The 21,323-nt window shown below is 36.7% G+C and overlaps 1 protein-coding gene across 1 annotated transcript in view; it reads right to left on the reverse strand.

The window, feature by feature from the left end:
- Positions 1 to 21,323, reverse strand: part of CORO2B (coronin 2B) — a 44,356-nt gene that overhangs the window by 17,630 nt on the left and 5,403 nt on the right. The window contains 3 exon segments of the mRNA XM_072402576.1: positions 279 to 428; positions 1,586 to 1,702; positions 6,131 to 6,331. Of these exon segments, the coding sequence (XP_072258677.1) occupies positions 279 to 428; positions 1,586 to 1,702; positions 6,131 to 6,331 (468 nt within the window).

The raw sequence follows: 21,323 nt of genomic DNA on the forward strand, positions 1-21,323 counted from the left end.
GTGGATCCCTAAGGTTCTACAGAACAGTGACAGATGTATACATTGCCACCCATTGAATCTTAATAGGCGGCGCCATTTTAGGAAGAATGGCATAATACAAGTGGTACAAGTGACTCTTGGACTGTGCAAAGGTACCTAAGTGACTGTATGTACTGTATATACAACACTTCTAGAATATAGAGAAACTGCCTACTGAAAATGTACAACTTGTGATTAGTAACAACTAAATGAAACATAATATAAATTTGGTAATTTTTTTTCAAGCGCCTAATGCTGACCTTATAGTCATAGCCTGAACTGAACAATATGTTGTTGGCAGTAGGATGCCACTCTATGAGTCCCACTCTTCTGCTGTGCCCATACAGTTCCAGCACTGCTTCCGTCAGGTTCCTTTTGAGTCCACCATCTGGGATTTCCCATATCCGCACCTTGAAGAGCAACACTTCATTATTGTTTTGTATACATATGCTACATTTTACACTGGTTACACCAAAGCTAAGAAGAACAGACATGGTAAAATTTGACATCACAATGAGTCTAATTCTGTGTGTTGTTTAAAAGTTGTGTCACATAATAGTAGATTTTAAATTATATTGTATTATTTTATGTTGCATCCTTCCTCATTTGAGCAGACTTTGCAAGGTAAATCTGACATTGAGGTTGATTTACAAAACAAATTTGGAATGGTCACTTATCAAGTAAAATATAACGCAGCAAGTGATCCTTCTTGATGCTTGTACATGGTTGGAAATATCAGTGCTTATAAACATTTTCTGCCTTCCCTCGTCTTGTGATAAAGCAATGTTTTAATGCTGTGAAAAGCGTTGAGCACTTTCGTGATGTTTTTCCTTTCATATTCTTACACCAACTACCTTAATGGGAGCTGAATGGGATGCATTAGTTAAATAATCATTTACTACTTTGGCAATTTATAATCTGGTAAACAGCATAATATTTTGAATGCCTATAAAGGTGTTTTATGTTGGTTTTGGCTTAATATGTAAATAAATTATATGTATGACTTTCTAAAAGTGGTCATGGTTGTGTCCAAAAAATCCCATGTTTCTGAATAGAAAAACCTCCTTTCATCTAGATGAGTGATCACCAACCACCACAGACCACTAATTTCACAAACTCCCGACTGTGCATGCGAGGAAAGCCGCGTGTCACTCAAAAAGGAAGAAACTCCCCCCCCCCGAGTAACGTCATGATGCCAAAACCCGCCCACTCTCCCATCGCAGGTCTGAGTTTGCAAACCATACGGGTGACATGGTCCGCGGCTCTGGCCAGTTTTTCTCCCTACCCCGCTGGGGGTGCACCGACCAGATTTGCAGAACATCAAAATTTTCTCATGGACCATCGGTTGGAGATTGCTTATCTAGATTTAGCAAATGAATACCACCAATTCAGGCAATACTTACTTCAGTGTTGTATTTTTATAACGTGTTTTGTTTAAGGAGAGGTCTTGATATTATGTGTAAACAACACACTGCAAGGCCTGCTTTAAATTGTTCTGTACACCCTTAGTGTATAATGCATGAAGTGTAAAATATCATAGACAAAGCAGATATAATTTGTGACTTACCGTAGTGTCCTCGGATCAGGAGGCGATGACATTTTCAATGAATGGGTTCCATTTAATATCCAGTACTGTGCCCTGGTGCCCGCACACCTTGGGGTGGTTGGGCTCAATGCGTCCAGTCTGGGGGAGGCACAGAACATTTCAGAGGTGAACCCCCTGGGGGAGGAGGACAGACAGATACACCTGTCAGTAGCTCCTCCCTCCACCTGCACACAGACAAATCATGCATTCCCTGACACTGCTTGCTACACTCTGATGACTTGGTATAACAATTACAGCTTCCCTTACAAAAACCAAATTGTTAATTCTAATTACATTTCTAAACTTGTTTCCATGTAATTGCTTTTCTAACAAAGAATATATGTTCTTCATGGAGCAAGACTCCAGTAGCAATAGCGGTGGCCTAAATTTAGTCTATTAAAAAGGGGATATAAAACTAGAGCAAGTATATTAAGTAATTCCCAACAGCAGATGAGAATTTATCATTAATAATTATTTTTTCCTACTGTAGCTTGAAAATTCAAACCATGAATATTATCCAAGAACAAATATCTAAACCCAATACAAAATAAAATGCAATAAATGTGGCAAAAATCAAGAGATCTGTTAAGTTTTATTACTAAACGAATATTGACTGTTCCCATACCAATAGGAACAATACCCTTGAAAAGGAATTTTTCACTTAGCTTATTAAATTTAGATTTCCTTGTACATGACTTGGTGTCCTTTGCACCACATTCACCATGCTAAGTGAAAAATTTCTTGCAAGGCGGTAGCCTTTTAGTAAATCTGCTACTTTTCAGCTTATTAGTCATTAGATATGGTGGCTGCACTGTTTTTCATTTTATAAGGTAAGGATTTTTTTTTTTTAGCAAGCAGGGGTGTCTCAACAAAATATGGGACCTAATTCGAAATTTAAAAAAAACACAGCCTAAATAACAAAAACTAGAAAAGTTTTGATGGAAGTTCCATCCATTAACCAAGGATGGAGCATGCGCGCCAGCAAAAAAGACTCTTGACTTTGGTATACACACCCTACCCTTGGTTAATGAGTTGACTTGTGCAATTTTGGCAGATGCCCTCGGGCACCATTTGTGGAATGTCCATAAACGGTGCCCAAAAGCATAGACAATATAACAGGGAACTGGACTGGGCTGTCGCTTCTGAGAAAGCTGCGGTGTACAGATAGTACAATATAAGGAGTCCCAAAGAAATTTTGGGCAAGGAAAAGACACCCCTGTCTGCAAGTACAGGGAAATAAATGTTGACTTGGATAGAACTTCAGTGTCCCCGTAACAGCTTTCTTAAATATTAATTGTGAATTATAAATCAATGCCTCTCTGTAATACCAAAGAGGAGAACGGGGGCTGTGTTTGTAGTCTAAATCAAGAGACCAGCGTGTCAATTGTCTTCCCATACAAAAAATAAATTGAATAAAATATATATTTTTTTGTTTTACGTTTAGATAGCCTTAAAAGAAGCCAATTTTTCTTTGATCCACTTAGGATGTATCTAAACATAACTCCGACTAATCACATTACTAATCTTCTTTTCATTGTCAGCCAAAGCTAAATACATGATCTGTAACATCAGAAGTAATACCAGTTAAATGAAAGAACAAACAAAACCATACATATCTTAACTATTTCTTAATATTAACACTAATATAAATATAAATATAAATAAATATATATATATATATATATATATATATATATATTCAAACACACCCAACAGCCACTTTATTGGGTACACTTGTCCAACTGCTTGTTAACCAAAATATCGAATCAGCTAATCACAAATCAATTACCTTTTGAACTTTCTGCAGTATCCTGAATCCCTCCTGGCTGTTGTGGGTCTGCACTTTGTTTATTATTATTGCACTTTAATACTAGTCCATGGCAAAATATGTTTACTCTATAGTGGCGTTTTTAGGATTTGGAGAGGCTATCGTCTGACAATTGCTGCTTTGCTTTGCAGCCTGAGTTTTTTTTCCAAAAAAGGCATTTCTTTAATATCATGCATTATATCACACCCTGACACAGAAGCTGTTTTCATGATATACAGTAGATCTATTGTATTTATGAACTGGCTATATCTGTTTCTATTTCTGCTATTGGCAAGGGTGTGCTATTGCCCTCAGGACCTGGTTACAGTGAATGTCCTCCAGTTGACATGTTGAAGGAATCTTCCTTGGCTTATTAACATACATGTGTGATCAAATGTAACACTACTGCTTTCAACAAAAGCATGTGCACCAAACCCACACTATATATATATATATATATATATATATATATATATATATATATACTGCTTTATTTAGTATAGTACCCCCTTAGGATCTCACACATTATTTAAGGAAAATACCCCTGGGTCAAAATAGGACAACTACCTCCAAACAAGGGTGGGTTCCTTTGACACCATCTGCTTTCATCTGTAAATGCCAATTTACCTTGCTACCTGGAGACTCAACAACAATTCACTTCTTTAGCCATTTAATTGTTTGCAACACCTATGCAGTCTTCCTGACACCACGGATAGTATTATATACTGTAACTAAAACAAACAAATTTCACACCTCCTGGAAAACCAACCATCCATACCACATTCCATGGTGATCGGATCAAGGAGTTTGTGTTGTTTGGATATAAATGCTGGTATATTAACACTCTGGATATGACCACTGTGTATTTCCTACACTAGTAGAACCAATGAAATGGCTTGGAGAACTGTAAAATATCTTCAACATTTCAAGAACAAGCTGAATGTGAATAACTACTACAAGCTTAGTGTATTCAGTGTAGTTTACATCTACACTGATCTACCAGCCATTACTTTTTAATGGATACGCTGATTTAGTAAAAGAATGTTTTTAAAGATTAGCTACCCATCTTACTTGATTAGGTTCTATGCAGTCTATTACACTACCAAAATAAATAGAAATAGAAAAATAAATTAGTCATGTTCTGTATGTTTGTGCTGCCAAAATTGTCTGGATAGGTAAATTTGAGCAGGTGCTACAACTAAAACACAGCACTTATTATAGAACACTAGGGGTGTGAAACAATCATTGTAGTCTATATGACCCCAGTGTCATTGTGCCATGCCATGAAGGTCAGATGTCATGTTACATCGGTGTTTGGCTGAATGAACATTGCAATTATTTTCAGCCCTACAAATTCAATGGTTTCCAATAAAAGGTAGCATTTTTTTATGTCTCGATGTATGTAAAATATACATCTACCAAGGTCTAAATGATGTGTGTAGATTGTTGAATATTTTGTCAAAATGAATATTTCCCTCCTTGGCAGCTCCTGCTGCACTTCTAACAACTCCAGATATAAGAACTTCTCCTTCTATTCACTGATGCAGCAGTGTTCTTTTTACTCCACCCTTTTTACAGAATAAATCATGTATTGTGATTGGCCAAGGAGAAAGAAAGGGAAAAAATAAAATGAAACTGGAGCTGAATCTGAGCTGCTGAAAGTCCAGGGTGAGCTGAACTATACAATGGGAATAAACCTATTCATTCTGACAAAACAAGGAACCATTTAAAACCTCTGTAGAACTCCAGAAGAGCTTTTCTTTAATGCTGATAGATCTGTTGGGCCTTAAGGAACTTCTCTAAAAATATTCCTTTTTAAAAGTATTTTGAAGGGTAAGCACAAATCATGGAAAGTTTAGAAGCCAATTTAGTGAAAATTTGCATTTTAGACTTCATTCTAAACACAAAAAAAAAAAAAAAAAGAGAAACTTGTTTATTTATTATTACTTATATTATTATTATTAATAAACAGGATTTATATAGCACCAACATATTATGCAGCGCTGTACAATATATAGGGGTTGCAAATGACAGACTAATACAGACAGTAAAACAGGAGGAGAGGACCCTGTCCCGAGGAGCTTACAATCTAGGAGGTGGGGGAATTAACACACAATAGGAGGGGAGATATGGAGTGGTTTAGGTGGATGATAACAGATAGTCATAGAGAAGATATCTATTATTTTCAATAAAATTTATTTATAATGTACCAACATATTACAATGTTGTACAATGAAAAAGGGGTTGCAAATTCAAACCTGCATGATAGACAAGTACAAACAATGGGAAGGAAAGAACCCCGAGTAAGAGGTGGGTCAGAGTAGTACACAAATAGGGCAGGATAGGGAATGGTGGCTAATAAGTGGTAGCTTAAGTGACAGATAAAGAAGAGAGGGCAATTTTAGAAGAGTGGCCATTATTAAACTTTCACATTCACTTTAAAGGAAATTTGTACTGAGAGCAATATGGAGGAGGTGACCCGCTTCTGAAAATGTAAGTTATCTTTGTCTAAAAACCTTCTAAATTACTTGCCCTGAAACTCACATCAAGTGAAGCAACATGTAGTCAAACTTTTTTTTTTTACCAAATATCCTGGTGAAAAGCAATTTCAGAAAAGGAATGTCTACATGCTTCCCTCCATATTGGTTTCCTTTATTAGATCTCCTGCCTAATCTTTCTCCAATTGTCAAATAGAATATTTTAAAAGTTGTACCACTCACCTGTTGTAGGGGAATCACCAAAAATGCACCCCCTCCTGCGCTCTCGGTGACTATGGCTAGGAACTTGGAGTTGACGGCACAGAAAGAATTATCATGAACATTCTTGGTGATGGGTATACATTCATAACAGTTCTCTCGACTTGCCACCTTGCCGTAAACATTCCTGAATTTAGAACTGCGATACTGTGGGCGCCAGGACATCTGGAAAAGGATGAATATGGCATCAATAGCATTATAAATACTGTTTGATGATTTAGTTAACATGTAAAGTTCAATGAGGACACATTTTCCTTTAGTTTTTGTAAGGTAAGGTAAGAAATAATATTAGCCAGGCTCTTATTTCACCCTGTGAAAAGGTCTTCTCTTTTTTTACCTATATTTGACGCTCAAATATGAAATAGGAGGGACAGGATCATTGGGAGAGGAAGGCCACAAACAGAATGTTAAAACTTCTAGCTTTTACCGATGGTAGACAAATATGTTTTGTCTTTTTTTGTTTATATTGCTGTTGGGATGCCTCCTACATTGTTGGGCAGAGGGAAATTGCCCACAAACCCAGAAATTGCTCATTGCTCATGCAAACCCTAGCCACCTCTGGAGGAACCCTAAAGATGCACAGAATGCTGGTTGAGAAATACTGCTCTAACCCTTCCAAATGCTATCCACAACTTAAAAAACAGCTCAGGGGCAGTGGGATTCAAATATTATATATGAAATTTATAAATGCAAAGTTCAAGCCCAGTTTCAAAATAGCACAGTACATGCAATGTATCTAAGGCTCTTGTGTGTGGCCTGATTTCACAATGGGTAGTTGAGATGTATAATAACAAAGGACAAGGCCCAAGGCACACAGCAATGCATGGAATTTACGTCTATGGCACAGAGTCAGCTATAACCCGAGCCTTGATGTCTTTACTGAAAGCATGGTCTGTATCACATGCATGTTGGAGGACACATTGTGCCTGCGGGTGTGTGGTGACAATGGATCCACTGTCTATTGCCACTCACCCTCCTCTCATTCCCCTTCCTACAATATTCCTTACAATGGTTCTCTTACTACGGAACTATCCACTGGCGTAAAGTGTTAACCATTTCCTGCATTATCGTCTGCTCCATCATGACCTTTGACCAAAAATATGAAAAGGCAAGACTTTGACCAGAATGAAAAGACAAGGCTATATTTAGCCCAAATTTTCCAGTTTTACATATCCTGCAATCTCCTTCCTAATCAGTCACCCCATTGAAACACTGACCTTCCTGAGAGCAAGCTAGCTCATCTCACTAAATAGCAATGCAACTTTTATGTCTTTCTTCAACAACATCTACAAAACCAAAATCATTCTTGTCTAGCAAAATTTGCCATTTCAATCGTTTATTTACCAAAAATATCAACAGATGTAAGGGTTTGCTCTTAAAAAACAAGTACACCTTATGCCTATGTTGGAAATGGTATTGGTTATTTTGAAAAAATAACTCTTCAAATATGTTTTGAATAACAATCAACCATCCTTTGGTATTGCCTCATTAACAATTTGATTGGATTCAGAATAATATTTGAGTGGGCCAGTCCAAAAACTTTTGTTTCTTCAGTTTTTTTATTGGTGGATTTGATAATGTGCTGCAGGTCATTATTTATTGAAGGATCCATTTCTGGTTACCTTTCTCAAGTTAAACTCACATTCTTATCAAGCACACTTTGCTACATTGTTAAATTCATATTTAAACAAATGATTGCAAGCTGTCCATGCCCTGAAACAGCAAAGTAATCAAAAACTATAACATGTCCACCCCTATGCTTCACAGTTGGTATAAGGTTCTTTTGAACCAAACATGTCTAGTTCTCCTATACCCAAACAATTGTATTTTTGATTTTCTAACACTTTCTATTTTGGGAATAATGAGGCTGACCTATTAAAGTTTAGGCTAAGTTCAATGCAAAATATTTTTTTATCAAATTTACTAAACTAAGTGAAAATTCTGTTGCAGTGGTATAATTCAGTTTGCTAAGTGAACATTCTATATACCTTAAAAAGCCTCAATAGTGACCAGGTCCAAGTCACCAAATATAGTGCTAAACCCAAAGGGCTCTTGTCATAATGATATTGTAGACTTGAACATGTATCAGTGTATCTTCATTGCATAATTACGGCATGTTTGCATCCCTGAATTTAAACAATGAAGCTAGAAATCATTGGTTAGCACCAAGATAGAACCCTATGTGAAAGAATTAGTTCTCTTTTTGTATTCAGGTTTGCATGTGTGCACATTGCAACTCCAAGGTTTTACATCAACAAAATGTATGATGGAAACTTTTTGCTATTACACTGAATTTGAAATAAAAAACTTATAATAAGGTAAATGACATATACACGTCATGATTTTATACAAATAATAGACAGTAGGTCTTCTAAAACAAAAACGAAAGTAATGAGCTGGGAAATGATGAGTCCCCAGACACATCTTGCTTGACGTGTTCTTGCTCTGGGCCTCCCTAGATTAGAAACTGTGCCCTGATTTGCTTCCTAATAGGTACTGCACATATAAAGTTACTACATCCTATGTCATGTCATTAGATCACAGAAAGATTCAGCTCAGAGGTTATGGTACAAGAGGGCAAAAAATTATATTACAGAAATTGTTTAGTTTGCCATTAGAAAAAAACTTTGAACGTATGTAATTATGGAGGTATCAAAAGAATTTCAGTATTGTTCTACATCTGAAAATTGATTCTGATGCAAGGCTGCAGAGTCTCTTCTGCCTGAAATGTCAAATCTGTAGAGGAAAATGAAAAACATAGAACAAATAAAGAAAGAATCCTATTGGCTGCTTTAAAGTAATTATAGCTACTTTCTCAAGTCACAATGTTCCCTGTAAAAAACTATAAATTTAACATTTTCTTGTACAGCTTAAGTCTGGCCAATACAGCAAAGACTAAATATTTTCTAATAGAAAATGTGTTATGTAAGTCCTAAAGCCATTTTTTGTAATTCCTAATGGAAGAAAAGTGGCACGTATTGCAGGGCTCAGCAGGAAAAAGGAAGATTGACAAACTGTTATTTTGTCTAATGGACAGTTAAAAATGAATATAGAAATCACTATTTTGTACCATTTTACAAATCAGGGATCAGATACTGCAGTACCATTATAATAGTATGCTGATTATAGATATAATTAGGATTAAAGGTTTGCAATATGTGTTGGACAAACCTGGTCATCTGTAGGGTGCAAATATAAAAGAACATCATGTAATGTGCCATGGTAAAATCTAATGGAAGTGTTTCTCAAAAACAGCATCTATACCAGCAAGGAGAACCTAGCCAGCAGAAGGCCCCGGTGACTTGGGCCCCCGCTGATCTGACTTGGCACACGTTCCACATTCCTGTTGTGAGACTAGCTTTAATCACAGACAATAAACTGCTATTTTTTCGGATGATTTTAGGAAAAAAAGATTTTGCAGTGTACTGTCCAAACTAAATTAAAATTTCTAGAAGTTGATGATGAAGGAGAATGCCACCATACTTCCTGAGAGATTGACAACTGATCATGTACTGCTGACCTAAAGGCACCCATTTTTCTCTAAACATATCTGGTTGAAAGTCTGGTCTGAGCCTGTGATGGGAGAGTGGGCGACTTGTGTCCAGAGATACAACCTGCCCATTTCCCTGAGCCTGCCAGCCATATAGGGGACATGGTCCGCGGCTCTGGCCAGTGGTCCTTCTCCCGATCCCTCTGGGGGGCGCATCGGCCAGAACCGGGGACCACCGCTTGGCGACTGATGCTGTAATTCACCTTTCTAATGTATTGGCATGTGTTTAGCAGAGATATGAGAACTGACAAGAAGCTCACTTCTTGTCTTGTCTCCAGAACTGCATGAAATGAAAGGCTTTTAATGACTGCAGGGTGAACAGAAGCTGATGCAGCTGGAAAACAGAGAAAGATCCTATTCACAGATTTCTGTGCAGCTGCCGATAAGTGAGGGGTGGTGAGATACAGATCTGTGCCAAAGATACTGACTGTAAGCCAATCTACTGTACCCCTTGCCCAGGCTACTTGCTGGGAGCAACTACATCTATACTGCATGGAGACCTATGATTTATTTGCAGATATCACTTAACAACTTAACAAATATTTTATCTACTCATCATTGTCCCCAAGCCTGTGGGGGCTGGTGTTATGGTCTGGGATTGCTTTAGTTGGTCAGGTCTGGGTTCAGAAATGTTATATACCCAAAATGAGGTCAGATGACTCCCTGAATATACTGATTGACCAGGTTTTTCTATCAATAGATGTGATGGCACGCCCATATTTGCAAGAAGACAACACCGGGATTCATCGGGGTCAAATTACTATTATTATTATTATTAAACAGGATTTATATAGCGCCAACATATTACGCAGCGCTGTACATTAAATAGGGATTGCAAATGACAAGTGTGTGTGTGTGTGTATATATATATATATATATATATATATATATATATGTATAAATATATTTACAGATGTATAGCCCCAATGTATAGCATCCTTTTAAAGGACTGTACAGGTAGTGATTTTCTGTTAAATATATACGGCATAAATAACCGAAAAAATCTGGAATTTTGAAAATCCGGCAAACCTCATGTTGCTGGATTTCTGAATGTCAACCTGTATATATATTGTAGTTTATAAATGTGTGTATGTATATGTTTATATATATATATGTATTGCAATATATAATATATATTTATTGTATCTATATTGTAGTAGCCTGAAACATGTGATGCAAATTCCAAGGATATTTGGCAACATTCACCCCTATTTCACCTCAAATAGGGATAGCCTGGATAGGGCCATGCATAATTGTGTCTGTGCAGTTTTGCAGATAATTATTGGGTATTCAGGCTTTGAATATCTTGGAAGGAATGCCAGGCACTCCATCCCTCTTCCAGCAGATACCCAATAGGGGTAGATGATGCCAAATACCCTCTGAATTTGTCATCACAGGTTTTATTGTACTACAACATATTATATATATATATATATATATATATATATATATATATATATTTACAGGTTTATATATGTACAGGTATATATATATTTTTTTTTTTGAATGTCAACCTATATATAATATGTTATATATATATTTATTTTATTCAATGTATAAAACTACAGAAGAATAGAGGTCTGTCACAGCTACCCTCATATCTGTTATACACATGAGATCTGAAATTTGGTTAATCCTTAGGAACTACAGTGTTACATTTTCTTTCCTTTAGTTATAAAACATCTGGCTAAAGAAGCACAGCACCGAGTAATTTATAAATGTCCTTGCTGTTACATCATACAGCTACTCCATAAAACAGCAAAGTCATCATTTCTCGGGAGGCCAAGTCCAATCCATAAGGGAGCATTACCTAACATTGGAATGCTGATCTAGTTTAAATTCTTTGATTCCTAAGTTTAGAGGAAAATTGACTAACATGCTTCTCATAAATATCTCTGTAGATTCCTTACACTAGATATTAACTGCCTGTTGTGTAGTCAGTGGAACATCAATAATTATCCACTAATGCACAGCATAGTCCACATTGCTAAATTGGCTTAACTCTGAATGCCTTTGTCTTTCATCTGATGTCAGATTAAAAGACCACACCAGTTACAATAGAAGGATATAGCAAGAGTCTTGTGTAACCTCGGACATCCTCTGCTTCTCCCTCTCCACCTGTCACACAATACATTCAGGAAACACACATACCATAGCTTTAAATTATAATAGTACATGGCTTTCCTCCCCAGAGATTTTACTGTCCCCCATGCACTGTTCACATAATGCCGTGTTATTACAATGTCAGGGTGCCTGTGTACTGCCTTTGCTTGCCTTTGTTCCAAATGAAATCCTTTCTGCTTGATTACCAGGCAGCTATGTGCCCTTATAAAAAGCATGAGATGTACAATCACTTTTCATGGTATGTATTGGGTTTAACGTAATATAGCTGTAGGCCAATGTCATTGACAGACCCTTTTTGCAGAAACCTAAATATGCCCCAGATGTGTTCAATACAATGACCTTCAGAAAGCATTATTCATTTATACTTATACTGACATTTCGGTGTCCATATTCTGGTTGCTCTTTAAAATCTCTTTAAAACGATCAGAACCTCAAGAACCGTAAGAATCTGAGCGGTTCCTTCTCTTCCTCGCTATTTTCTAAGCTAAAAAAAGTTTTGGTTTGGACTTTAATATGTGGCCCAGTAAAAGTTGTCTAATGTGAGCTTTGTTAAAATAAAAATACCCATATAAGTCATTTGTTACAAAGGCTTCAAACAGTGCACAAGCCTAACCTTTTATGTTTTCTGGACTTTATGGTAAGCCTCAACCAATGGACCACTCTAATCTAACTCCATCTTTAAGAGGATTATCCTACAAGGTCCAAAGCTGGCAGTGGAGATTATCTCCTAAAATGTTTATAAACCAGTTTGGAGGGTCTGGCAAATAATTCAATGCTGGAAAAATGTTTTTATCCCCTGCAGTAACTAACTGCAGTAAATTATTTTAATAATTGGTTCTGATACATAAAAGTATAACCACAAAAAAATGGGATACCCATAACTGCCATGACCTCCATTTTCAGACCTAAATCCACAAATTTAAAGATTAAACTATGTTCATTGTGCTAATCTCATTCAATCCAGGTTTTAGCGGGTATGTTAGTAGGTTTCTGAGACTGGAAATGTATTATGTTTAAAAAAATGAGATTTTGACAGAGCTTGTATAGCTGGCAGTCAGCATGAATGACTCACATTATTCAGTTAACTCAGGCAATGGAGTAGATTTTTTTTTGTTCAGGTTTTTTTTTTTTTAATAGATTATTCACCCTGCTGAAGATACTAATAAATTATAATCTTTAGCTGTAATCTTGGCTCTAAAACTGGTACAAGTCTTTCTAGAACAATAATCCTTGTAGTCTGGTCTGTGTAATTTATACCAATACCATTATTGGATATTTGTATAATATCCAATACAAATATTATTTGATATAATATTAGCGAGGGTTACAGGAGCGGAGCTGTATGTATACTAAACCAGAACAAAGACAATAGTAACAACAAAATTAGTAAAGGAAAAAAAAAGTAAAAATATATTATTGCTAGATTTAGTATTTTGGAGGGAAATACAGTGCAGGAAACTGTGAAACAGGTGCAAAACTGAATACAGGTAGTCCCTGAGTTAAGGATATCTGACATCCGGACGACACCTAGATACCAACGAATAGGGAAGGACAGAGGCTTGATGGGGAGAGGGGCAGTTTGCATGACTTACAGAAGAAATCTTTTGCTAAACACAGCTGAGGTTGTGGATGATCCAAGGGGGGTGAGCTCTTTCTGCAGCCAAGACAAACTCTGCAGTTTGTACTTGTTGCATATCAAAGCACAGCTTGCTCCAGAAGGTAATGAATGTCTAGGCTCCATAAAGTTTTTTTTTTTTGCTTTGTTTGTGATTAACTCACAGTGCAGATTTTATTCAGTAACTGACACCATACTGCCTAATAATATGTTGAGACAAACATCTGTCCTAATTCCATTTATTAAAATAATGTACCTGTTCCGACTTACATACAAATTCAACTTAAGAACAAACCTACAGTCCCTATCTCGTATGTAACCTGGGATTACCTAAATATTTACCTATTTTCATATATAGATAGGACATGCTTAGAAATATGCCAAGTGAGCAAAATTGTCTAGTTACTCCAATGGTCTGAGGATGGGTTCATCACAGGCTCATGGGCAGTGGAAGGTGGACTGTTATGTCCAGATGAATTTTATGAAGGCCCACAGCTCATGTATTGCTAAACTTTACAATGCAATCACACAGTATATATTACCGGCACAAATAATTAAAGATCAAACCTTCAAGCTGCTATTTTAAACCACGGGTCCAGTACAATTCATAGATTGTGATAGACTGTAGCCACCAAAAGAGTGCTGAGCCTGTTAATTACAGAAAGCAAGCAGCAGAATAATATCAGAAGATGTTGGGGATGATATGATAGCACTCACTGCCTATTCTCTAATGCAGGAATGATAGCAGTTAGGTTAATTGGCTTCCCCCCTAAATTGCCCTTAGACTGTATTAAAGACATATGACTATGGTAGGGACATTAGATTGTGAGCAGTTATCACATGAGGGACAGTTAGTAACAGTGTTGGTCGAATAGCTCACTATTCAATTCGGCAGCTATTCGCTCGAATATAGCAAAAAAATTCGGGTGGTCGAACATTGAATTCGAACACCATTAAAGTCAATGGAAGGAAAAATTTGGGTTTTTTTCAGCACTGTGTAGCCCTTCTACAGCCTCCAAACAGATGTAAAAAGATACATAGATTATAAAAGGATACATAAAAAGATACAATATAAAAAGATACATAACACTATTACATACCCCTGTACTTCACATGAAGATTAAAGAGCACATGTCACATCTATTTTAGGCTAAAGCTAGGTACACACTTCCAATAATTATTGTTAGAAAATGAACGATTACAACCGATCAACGATTATGCACGATTATACTTCATATTGTGCACAATTCTGTACATGCTGTAACAATATGATCGTTCATATATAATCCACCAACAGTGTACAACGCTAGATACAATCGTTTGAACGATGCAGGGAGGGACATGTAAAGGAGAAAGTGTACCGCAGAAACATGCACAATCACTGAACGTCACGATACTGTACACACAATAGATAGTGAAAGATCGTCGGCCAATCAGATCCACCGTGGCAGTCGTTCATTTCCAACGACAATCCTCGTTCGTCGGCGTCCTTGGTCACTTTTTTTTGGCCAATCGGTTGTTCATCGGTCGTTTCTAACGATAATTATTGGACGTGTGTATGCAGCTTTAGTCTACACGGACTGCATTCCCATGGACCAATCTACACCAGGACGTTTCCTTCAGGCACGTTTTTGAGCGTTAACTTAAACGTTGCTTGCAACATTTAAAAACTTAAAACGCTGGATAAACGCGGGAAAACGCTTCCATTGAACTCAATGGAGGATTTTTCAAGCGTTTTTAAGCTTTTATGAAAGCTTCCATTGAAAACAATGGGGGCTTTTATAAACATTTTTAGCAGGACTGACATTATGATTCATAATGTCATTGTCGGATAACCTGTAAAAAATAAAAAAAGAACAAGTTTAAAATAAAAAATACATACAAAATAAATAATTTATTAAAAAAAATTTCCTCCTGAATTTTTGCTGTCAAATCCCGTGTTTTTCGGGTCGGGTCTACCTGAATTCGAACAGCCATATTCGGGTCGAATATAGGGACAACCCGAATTCGAACATCTACACTAGTTAGTAAAATCACTATGGACCTTGTAAAGCGCTGCGTAATATGTTGGCGCTATATAAATGCTAAATATTAATATTAAATTTTGGGTATCTAGTTACTTAAGCAGCAAAGTTTAGGAAGGCCTAAGTAAGGTACTGCTATAACTTCTCTAGAAATTATGTGTATGCAGTTTGCATACACATAAAATATGTCTCACTAATAATTTTTAGCTTGGCATTGTAAGCAGCTTGAATCATGATTGCCAACCTCAAATTAGCTCTACTTCAACTGTACCAAAGCAGACAATGTAATTTGTAAACAGGATTAGGACCGGTGACGTTTTCAGGAATCCTCCAAGTGTACTAAGGCACTTAGCGGATTCTCTGCATTTAACATAATTAGAGCTTAGGGATTTTTCACTTATGGCAATTGACCATTAGGTAACAGGGAAGAGGGTATACAGACTATTATGACTTATATTATGGACAGGCTAACAGGTCACATTTATAAGAAACTGTGAACAAATAAAACTAAAAGCTTGGCATGTAGAACTGGATGGGTAGTATCACAATGGGCTTGATTTATTAAAGCTCTCCAAGGTTGGAGTGGATACACTTCCATCAGTGAAGCTGGGTGATCCAGCAAACCTGGAATGAATTTCTTCAAAGTTATTCAAATGTTTTGAATCCTGAACCAGATCCATTCCAAGTTTGCTGTATCACCCAGCTTCACTGATGAAAGTGTATCCTCTCCAGCCTTGGAGAGCTTTAATAAATCAGGGCCAAAGTGTGAAAAGAAGTGATGTTCCTTCAAACTTTTAGCGTCTGACTACCTTTGTATAATAATATTTTTTTATTAAAGGGAAGATGAGCCTATGTTATGGGGTGAGGATCTACTTCTAAAATTTCAATGCTACATGTTACTTCTAGTTACCACTAGTTATATTTCAATGACTATGCAAAGCTAAATTTTTTAATAGCAAACTAATAAATATTTACTTGCTTCCAGTTCAGTGTGTGGTACCATTGCCAACAGGAACTGGGAGGAAATCTCCCCAATGGTATTTTAGAGAGGATTTATTGCTGCCCTACTCGATCTAAAACACTAGAATATTGGCTTTAGTATGGCTTCATCTTGTCTATGTTGACTTTGTTGGCTAGTGGCTGAGAAAAGAGCAAGGACGTGCAGATATTTCTCAGCAACCATTATTGACTTTAGGGGAGCCTTACATGACCGGGTCCTCACTGGAGCATTATATTGGAACACCAGTCCATAACATGTGTGTGGTGACCGTAATGGCTACTAAAGCCAGGAGGTACAAATGCTTTGTTGACCTTACAAGTAGTCAAATTCCATTCAGAAATGAATTGTTTGTTTCATAATGTATAATTCCTACACTAGTAGAAAATATTTAGATTGTAAAACGTCAGACACCAATTCATTTCTGAATGGAATTTGACTACTTGTAAGGTCAAGAAAGCAATTTGTACCTCCTGGCTTGTACCTCTTTATTCAACTGACACTAATGCAAGGAACAGCCTTTGCTCCACTGATTCAAATTGTAGGGTTAGACTTCCCTTAGCGGATAGCAAAAAGAAGGGTAGTCAGAATCTTACTGACCACCAATACTAAGGCATTTTTTTTCTTTCTCCTACTTACCATAAATACTGGAACATTTTTTCCCCACTTACCACCTATGTGAGAGGCAGAACAATTTTTCCCCACTTTTTTCTGATTTCAGCATTAAAGTTATTTCTGATTTTTTTATTTACCTTTTTTAGTGTTAGTGTCAGTTGAATAAAGAGGTACAAGCCAAGAGGTACAAATTAGTATTGGTGGTCAGTAAGATTCTGACTACCCTTCTTATTGCTATCCGCTAAGAGAACGTCTAACCCTATGATTGGCATCAGTGGAGCAAAGGCTGTTCCTTGCATTAGTGTCAGTTGAATAAAGAGTTTGTTTCATAATGTATAATTCCTACACTAGTAGAAAATAGTCAGATTGTAAAACGTCAGACACCTTTGAGAATTTTTGAAATGGTTTATGACATGGTGCAGTAAAATTTCCGTAATATTTTTTGTTTAGTATTTAAGGATCAATAGGTCCAAATGGATTAAATGGCTATTGCTTTGAAGAACCCAGGCACCTGTATCATGAATGAATATATACTGTTGTCTTATAATACAACTGGGTATATGGAGTGCAGCGGTCCGAAATATGTAACATACAACACTCTATAGAGTGAAAAAAAAAAAAAAGGTAAATAAAAAAAATCAGAAATAAATAACTTCAATGCATAAATCAGAAGTATGTAGCTTGCAATGCAGCACAAAGAATGCAATAGACAGGTTTATGCAATGTATAGCACAGCACACAGAGTTCACATCAGCAGTATGCAATATTCTGCCTCTTACATAGGTGGTAAGTGAAAAAAAATTGTTCCAGTATTTATGGTAAGTAGGAGGAAGAAAAAAATGCCTTAGTATTGGTGGTAAGTAAGATTCTGACCATTCTTCTTATTGCTGTCAGCGAAGGGAAGCCTAACCCTATAATTTGCATCAGTGCAGCAAAGGCTGTTCCTAGCATTAGTGTCACTTGAATAAATATTGTCCTGTAGCTTGTTGTCATTAGGTTGAGTAACAAATGGACCTGATTTAATAAAGCTCTCCAAGGCTGGAGAAGATAAACTTTCATCAGCGAACCTGGATGATCCAGCAAACCTGGAATGGATTTCTTAAAAGTGATTCTGTTCTTTTTTTAGCAATTGTTTTCAATCCTTGACCAGATCCATTCTTAGTTTGCTCGATCACCCAGGTTCACTGATTAAAGTGTATCTCCTCCAGCCTTGGAGAGCATTAATAAATCAGGTCCAATGGCTTCCACATGTAATATTTATACTGTCTTTTTCATTCCTAGTGACTACAGCCCCTCAGAAGCACCTAAAAAATTCAAATATGGGGAACATATGATCACTACTAACCCCATCTCACAGTAAAGTGCTTGTTCCTGATCTTCCTACTACATAGAGAAACTTTATAAACTTGGAGCTACATTTTCTAGATTTCAATTACAATGTCATCTGGTGGTTGAAATCCTAATGAGCTATTTAAGGCAACAAGTAAAACCAATTAGTGAGTCACTGATGCATTGCTTCAACCCCTGCAAATGGGATGAAACTCATACAATTCACGATATACAGCAATATAAATTCATTGCTAATCCATGACATCTACACATAGCCTCTTGGATCCAATGGATGGTCAGTAGGAATGTAGGTGCTGAACCTTGTGCTATGTAACTTCCTATCTCTCTGCTACCTAGGTGATCAAGGCAGGTTTTTTTACTGAATTTGTTTAGTGACCCATTTAGTTTATTTTAGGCTTTCTGTATGTGAGAGGCAGCAAGTTGGATGTTCCAGGTCCTCATAAAGAAGTGTCCCAATTTTACCAACAAAGAAAAAACAGGTAAACGTCTGCACTATAGTGATAGCTGGAAGAAAAACTAAAGCATAGAAAAGTTAGGCTGTGCTCCCCATATATATATATATATATATATATCTACGTAAACTTTACCATTTTGGTAAAAGTATTTCAGTGATCATTACAACAACTGTAACATAGGAGAAGAAAGGTATTCTGCATATGTTTTGTGTACAAAATTCTTCTGAAATTTCCCAGAAATGTGCACAGAGCTGGTCTAAGTCAGATTAAATGTTGCCCAACTAGAGTTTCCTTTTCACTGAGATGCTTTTAAAAGACTCCTGCAGAATAAAGTGATACTACGGTTAAATATTCTCATATAACACAGAATAACCTGGCAGTTTCCCTCTTAGCAGCCATGTAAAATTTTAGTGTATTAATCAAAAAATTCATTAGGCCTACTTTAATAAAGCTCTTCAAGGCTGGAGAGCATACACTTTCATCAGTAAAGCTGGGTGATCCAGCAAACCTGTAATAAACCTGGTTCAGGATTCAAAACTTTTGCTAGCAAATAGCAAATGACTTCAAAGAAATCCATTCAAGGTTTGCTGAATCACCCAGCTTCACTGATGAAAGTGTATCCTCTCCAGCATTGGAAAGCTAAGTCCCAATGACTCAGTGGGAACTATGGTATTTTATGGTGGAGTTTTCACCAAGGCCATTATAGGGTAGGGCAAATTGGCTGACTGCCCAGTTCCCCCAACTTCTCCAGGGCCCTATTGGACTGAATGGTAGGGCACGGGCCCTATTGGACTGAATGCATGGCATTCCAAGGATCTGGAATGCCATGCATTTAGGGTGCCTATTTTACATGTGCCCAGCACCCCATTATGTTTACAACCATCCTTGTTTTTAGCCTGCCAAGTACTGCAAACACAAGAGAGGGGTTCTGCTATTGCGTACAAAAAGAACCCGAGAAGCGATGATTCACAATGTTTCTACAGGGAGCGACAAGACAAGGGATTCCTTTTTCTTTTCTCCTTTCTTTTAATTCACAGAATTCAGAGCACTTCCACTTTTAGCAAAAGAGGTTTTGGGAGCAATGCCAAACACCCCCACAACTTAACATGTTACAAGATCGCTAGAGCATACTCTGATTTTTCAAGAGGTTTTTCACATTTTCTGGTTGAAGAACGGAGTTTTTTAGAGCTTTTCTCTAATATTTGACCTTCAGTTTAGGCTGACCGAGACCAGGACCTAAAAGAACCTTCTATTTCCACTAAAGATAAATGCAAACTCATGCATAGTTCATGATGCAGTTAATGGTTAACTATGAGTTACTTTGCTATGAAATCTCCTGAGACTCCAGGACCCATTAGTACTAAATGTAGGAAAAGTGAATCTGTCCTTCATAGGAAACAGACAGAATCCACCCACCACTTACTGTACGGGGTTAGAGAATGAGAAACTATGGCCTCATTGGTGGTAATGGATCCTTATTATTGAACCTCATTCAATAGAATGTATAGCAATCATATTATTTATTCATAATTATGCTGAGGACTAAAAATAAATATTTGATCAAAAATGCAGTTTCTTTTTTGGCAGGTCAAGAAAAATGATTGCAAAATAAAATTCTATACTCCTAGTTTTAACCATCAGGAGATTAAATTTTATATATTTTTTTCTTGTGGCCACCAGTTGAAGACATACTGTTTCCAGAGCTCAGTAGCTCAAGTTGATATTTACACATAGTCACTAATCACTTTTGAGCTGCTCCATCTTAGGAATTATTTAGTCTGTGTGAGCTTCTTCTGTACTTCAACTGATAGTTCTCTGGGAATTAAAAGTTGCAATGGCCTAATGTAAAACAATGACTGTATACTTACTATAAAACTATAGTTTAAAAACATTTGTAAAAGCAAAAAATATAAAACTGACCTAATATGATTATAGTTTCAGTGTGTAAAATCATCAGATACTAGGTGTGGGTTACCTTATTCTCTGAATCCAATGAGATGTGCACAACTAATAATAATGCACCCTAATGATGATAACATATAAATACATTTACTTATGACAGTTTTATATATTATCTATTATAGATCTATTATCTATATATATCTATCTAATATATTATTTTACTTTAGACTGTTGGGTTTAATTGACTTCATAAAGCAGTAGCATTGCCTCCTCCTGACAATTGTACTCCATGTTCTCCATGTACTAACAGATCTATTTTATTCTGCATACACTGACTTTTAATTTAATTCTATGCCTCCTGATTCAAAACAGAAATATCTTTTCAAAGATTTGTAGACTCTTTATGAAAAAATAACTGCTATGGAGCTTGGAAACATCATCTGGTCCATGCAGAATATTTAAATCATCCACTCAACATCTTCAATCAGATGAGGATGGGGTATAATGGTTTATTTACCCCGGATG

Source organism: Pyxicephalus adspersus, chromosome 2 (assembly GCF_032062135.1).
Source record: "Pyxicephalus adspersus chromosome 2, UCB_Pads_2.0, whole genome shotgun sequence".
Lineage (NCBI taxonomy): Eukaryota > Metazoa > Chordata > Amphibia > Anura > Pyxicephalidae > Pyxicephalus > Pyxicephalus adspersus.